Consider the following 5,000-nt stretch of genomic DNA (forward strand, 5'->3'; position numbering starts at 1 on the left):
TAGCAACCGCGAAACACCCCACTGATTCACACCACCAGCACCGGTTGCTGGGAACTATTATCAGAAAAAAATAATTGTTTTGTTTTTTTTTCTCTCTCCAACCTCTCCATCAGGTGTTTGGAATGTAAATCGGTTCTCCAGGTTGGAGTTACAGTGGCTGTGAATGGAACTTTGGGAGAAACAAAATGGCTGCCAAAGAGCCGGGCACAGAGAGGAATAGCCACACAGAGAGACCCTCACGGAGTGTGAAATAAGGGAACGGTAAAAACCCCCTACCTGATCAGCAAGCTTCCCAAGCCTGTGTGGCTAGAGGAGGAGGAGGAGGAGGACCAGGAGGAAGAGGAGGAGGAGGAGGAGGGGGGAACAGAAGGGGGGGGGGAGGGGGGGATGAAGACAAAACCAAACATGAGATATGCGGTGGGGTATTAACACAAGGGAAAGAATGACATAAAATGCATAACGGCGGGAGGAAGAAAAGCAAAAGACAAATAAAAAAAAATGTCAAATACAGACATGACGTGTTTAACGAAACAAATGTGAATAACAGACTTCACACCAAGCGCTGAGGTCATATTTTCAACTATTATGTAAGACTATCGCAAACCTTCTAATCACAATAACTTATAGCGCACATTATGTGCTGTTTCTTTTCCAGTTTTACATAACTTGGAAAGTTTTTAGGGTTATATAATTATAATGACAGATACCACATTATGTTTTTCTTTTTTTTTTCTTCATATTTCAAAATGTTACACATGTTTTCCCAATACGAATTTCACATTATATTGCATTTTTCTACAAATTCCATATTACATTTGCACTACGCCCAACAACTGACAGAGACAATTAATAAAAATAAAAAACACACACACACAAAAAAACATGCACATAACCAAGAACACACAAGCACACTTATGAAAACACACTTTTCCTAGTTTGGACTGGCGTCTCTTTCTCTGCACAGCTAACGAATGGCTTTGATTCAAATAATGAACAGATGTGAAGGAATGAGTATTGCCAAAAGAAAGCATGGGATTGCGCTGTGTGATGGTCCCCCCCCTCCTCCGCACCCTACACACTTCCTGCTCTGACACTCCCTGCTCTGACACTCCCTGCCATTGGTTGGTTTCGGACCTGGGTCGAATACATCACCGCTTCGGATTCGAATGCTTTTCTACACTTCACTGAGCTCGTCTGCCATTTTGGAACCCGTGAACCCAACTCTCGAAAAGCACAACGCCTGCCCTTCTGGGGTCCTCTTGGTCGGCTCGAGTGCCTCAGTAATGATCAACCGGGCCCAACACGTTACCGAGTCAGCTGAAGGCGAAATCGCCCTTAACCAATGGGAAGGGGTAATATTTTTAACTTCAGGGTTATGTCATCAGGGAGTGTCTCCTCCTACTCAGTCCCCCGGGAGACTTTCTGCTAACTGGCCGTTCCGGGAGCAGCTTCCCCGGTCGATAGCTCAGAAATACGACTTTACGATGAGGGGCAGGATGGGGGTGCAGGGGTGAGGTTATTGCGTTGTGTGCGTGAGGAGTAGGGGGTACACAGGAGACTGTGAGACGTGTGTTTGGGAGTCTGTCCCTCCCGGATTGCCTGGATGTTTCAGACGGGGTTAATGGGTTCAGTGTTTCTCTGTACAGCTGAAGGCAGGAAGCGAAGGTGAATTATCCACTTAGACCCAGAGACACAAACAAGCCCGCTCCACACAGTCAGAACTCATAGGCCTGTGTTAGCATAGGGTGTGTGTGTGTGTGTGTGTGTGTGTGTGTGTGTGTCTGTGTCTGTGTCTGTGTCTGTGTGTGTGTCTGTGTCTGTGTGTGTGTCTGTGTCTGTGTGTGTGTGTGTGTCTGTGTCTGTGTGTGTGTCTGTGTCTGTGTGTGTGTCTGTGTCTGTGTCTGTGTGCGCGTGCATGTGGGTCTGTGTGTGTGTGTGTGTGAGAGAGTGTGTGTGTGTCTGTGTGTGTGTGTGTGTGTGTGTGTGTTTGTGTGTGTGTGTCTGTGTGCGTGTGTGTGTGTGTGTCTGTGTCTGTGTGTGTGTGTGTGTGTGTGTGTGTGTGTCTGTGTCTGTGTGTGTGTGCGTGTGTGTGTGTGTGTCTGTGTGTGCGTGCGTGCGCGTGCATGTGTGTGTGTGTGTGTGTGTGTGTGTGTCTGTGTGTGCGTGCATGCGTGTGTTTGTGTGTGTGTGTGTCTGTGTGTGTGTGTCTGTGTGTGCGTGCATGTGTGTGTGTGTGTGTGTGTGCGCGTGCGTGTGTGTGTGTGTGTGTGTGTGTCTGTGTGTGCGTGCATGTGTGTCTGTGTCTGTGTGTGTGTGTGTGTCTGTGTCTGTGTGCGCGTGCATGTGTGTGTTTGTGTGTGTGTGTCTGTGTGCGCGTGCATGTGTGTGTTTGTGTCTGTGTGTCTGTGTGCGTGTGCATGTGGGTGTGTGTGTGTGTGAGAGTGTGTGTGTGTCTGTGTCTGTGTGCGCGTGCATGTGTGTGTTTGTGTGTGTGTGTCTGTGTGCCTGTGCATGTGGGTGTGTGTGTGTGTGTGTGTGTGTGAGAGTGTGTGTGTGTGTGAGTGCATGTGTGTGTCTGTGTCTGTGTGTGCGTGCATGTGTGTCTGTGTCTGTGTGCGCGTGCATGTGTGTGTTTGTGTGTGTGTGTGTGTGTCTGTGCGCGCGTGCATGTGGGTGTGTGTGTGTGTGTGAGAGAGTGTGTGTGTGTCTGTGTGCGCGTGCATGCGTGCATGTGTGTATCTCAGTAGTACATACAGTGCAACAATGGTACACATACAGTCTGTTAAAAATGAAAGTAAATTAAAATTAAATTAAACCTGGATAATTCTTTACATTTACAGCTTTGCTTTCATATTAAACGGTCTGTTCACACGCAGAGCCAATATGACAGAATAGGACATAATGTTAGTCAAATGCAGAACTTGATACACAACATTCACACTCATGCATATTTAACATAAAAAAACCACATAATAGATGAGCAGCAAATACAACTATTCAACATATTAATCCTGTGGATAACAACAGAATTTACTTAAAAAAACATTTCCACATTTTTCTTTCTTGTGGTCTATAAGAAATAGTAATAGTCTCCCTTCTGGTTAACAGACCTCCAGAACACAGCCGTGTAACTGTAGTGAACACAACAATAATAATAATAATAGAACATGGCTGCCCCCCCCAATAAGTGTGTGTAGGAGTGCTGAGTCTGGCTGAGGCTGGGGGGGGGGGGTTAGGGGGCGGGGGGTAGGGGGTACAGGGCAGGGCGCAGGGGGCAGAAACTGACCTGCAGGGGGCAGAGACTGGCTGAGGATGGGGGTCAGGGCGCTGACGATGGGGGGCAGGGGGTAGGGGGCAGGGCGCAGGGGATAGGGGGCAGGGGAGCAAGGGAGCAGAGGGCAGAGACTGACCTGCAGGGCGCATGGGGCAGGGTGTAGGGGGCAGGGGGCACGGGGCAGGGGGCAGGGGGCAGAGACTGACCTGCAGGGCACAGGGCGCAGGGGGCAGGGGGTAAGGGGCAGGGGCTAGGGGGCAGGGACTGACCTGCAGGCAGATGGCCAGGTTGACCCGGCAGCCGAAGGAGGTGCTGACGGCCCGGGGGTGCAGCCCCAGGTCCTTGAAGAGCTTGGAGAAGGACTGGGTCAGCGCTATCCTGGGCCGCTCCTCCGCCACCACCACACACGTCCGCACCCGCGAGAGCTCCAGGCCCCGAGACTGTGCCATGGGGAACACCAGACACCTCACCACACACCCAGCTACACACCCCACCACACACCCAGCTACACACCCCACCACACACCCAGCTACACACCCAGCTACACACACCACCACACACCCAGCTACACACCTCACCACACACCCAGCTACACACCTCACCACACACCCAGCTACACACCTCACCACACACCCAGCTACACACCTCACTACACACCCAGCTACACACACCACCACACACCCAGCTACACACCCAGCTACACACACCACCACACACCCAGCTACACACCTCACCACACACCCAGCTACACACCCAGCTACACACACCTCACTACACACCCAGCTACACACACCACCACACACCCAGCTACACACCCAGCTACACACACCACCACACACCCAGCTACACACCCAGCTACACACACCACCACACACCCAGCTACACACACCACCACACACCCAGCTACACACACCTCACTACACACCCAGCTACACACACCACCACACACCCAGCTACACACACCACTACACACCCAGCTACACACACCACCACACACCCAGCTACACACCCAGCTACACACCCAGCTACACACACCACCACACACCCAGCTACACACACCACCACACACCCAGCTACACACCCCACCACACACCCAGCTACACACACCACTACACACCCAGCTACACACACCCAGCTACACACCCAGCTACACACACCACCACACACCCAGCTACACACACCACCACACACACCACCACACACCACCACACACCCAGCTACACACACCTCACCACACACCCAGCTACACACACCTCACTACACACCCAGCTACACACACCTCACTACACACCCAGCTACACACACCACCACACACCCAGTTACACACACCACCACACACCCAGCTACACACCCAGCTACACACACCACCACACACCCAAAATCACACCCCACCATACACGTCCGCACCCGTGAGAGCTCCAGGCCCCGAGACGTGGGGAACGCCAAACCCTGAGTGCTCTACACGACCAACTGCACACCTCACTGCACACCTACAAACAAACCTACACACCTCACCAGCCAACGCCAGTGATAACACACTACACAGCTAACTATAACCTACACAACTTACTATACACCTAATCTTTACAGGCTTTCAACAAAAACATTTCACTGAAAGCATATTATTTTGTGATTGCTAGTGACGATAACACACAACAGCCCTCACTACACACACAGAACCAGCAGTCCAATGCCGGTGAGCTGCAGCAGGAGAGTGCAGGGCGTG

At 51.3% G+C, this 5,000-nt stretch overlaps 1 protein-coding gene across 1 annotated transcript in view; it reads right to left on the reverse strand.

Moving 5' to 3' along the window:
• LOC133136729 (disco-interacting protein 2 homolog C-like) overlaps positions 1–5,000 on the reverse strand; it is a gene marked incomplete at its 5' end in the record, with an annotated part of 86,206 nt that overhangs the window by 10,978 nt on the left and 70,228 nt on the right. Inside the window, 2 exons of the mRNA XM_061254396.1 lie at positions 277–306; positions 3,544–3,714. Coding sequence (XP_061110380.1) covers positions 277–306; positions 3,544–3,714 — 201 coding nt within the window. The remainder of the gene's footprint in view (positions 1–276; positions 307–3,543; positions 3,715–5,000) is intronic.

Source organism: Conger conger, chromosome 9 (assembly GCF_963514075.1).
Source record: "Conger conger chromosome 9, fConCon1.1, whole genome shotgun sequence".
Lineage (NCBI taxonomy): Eukaryota > Metazoa > Chordata > Actinopteri > Anguilliformes > Congridae > Conger > Conger conger.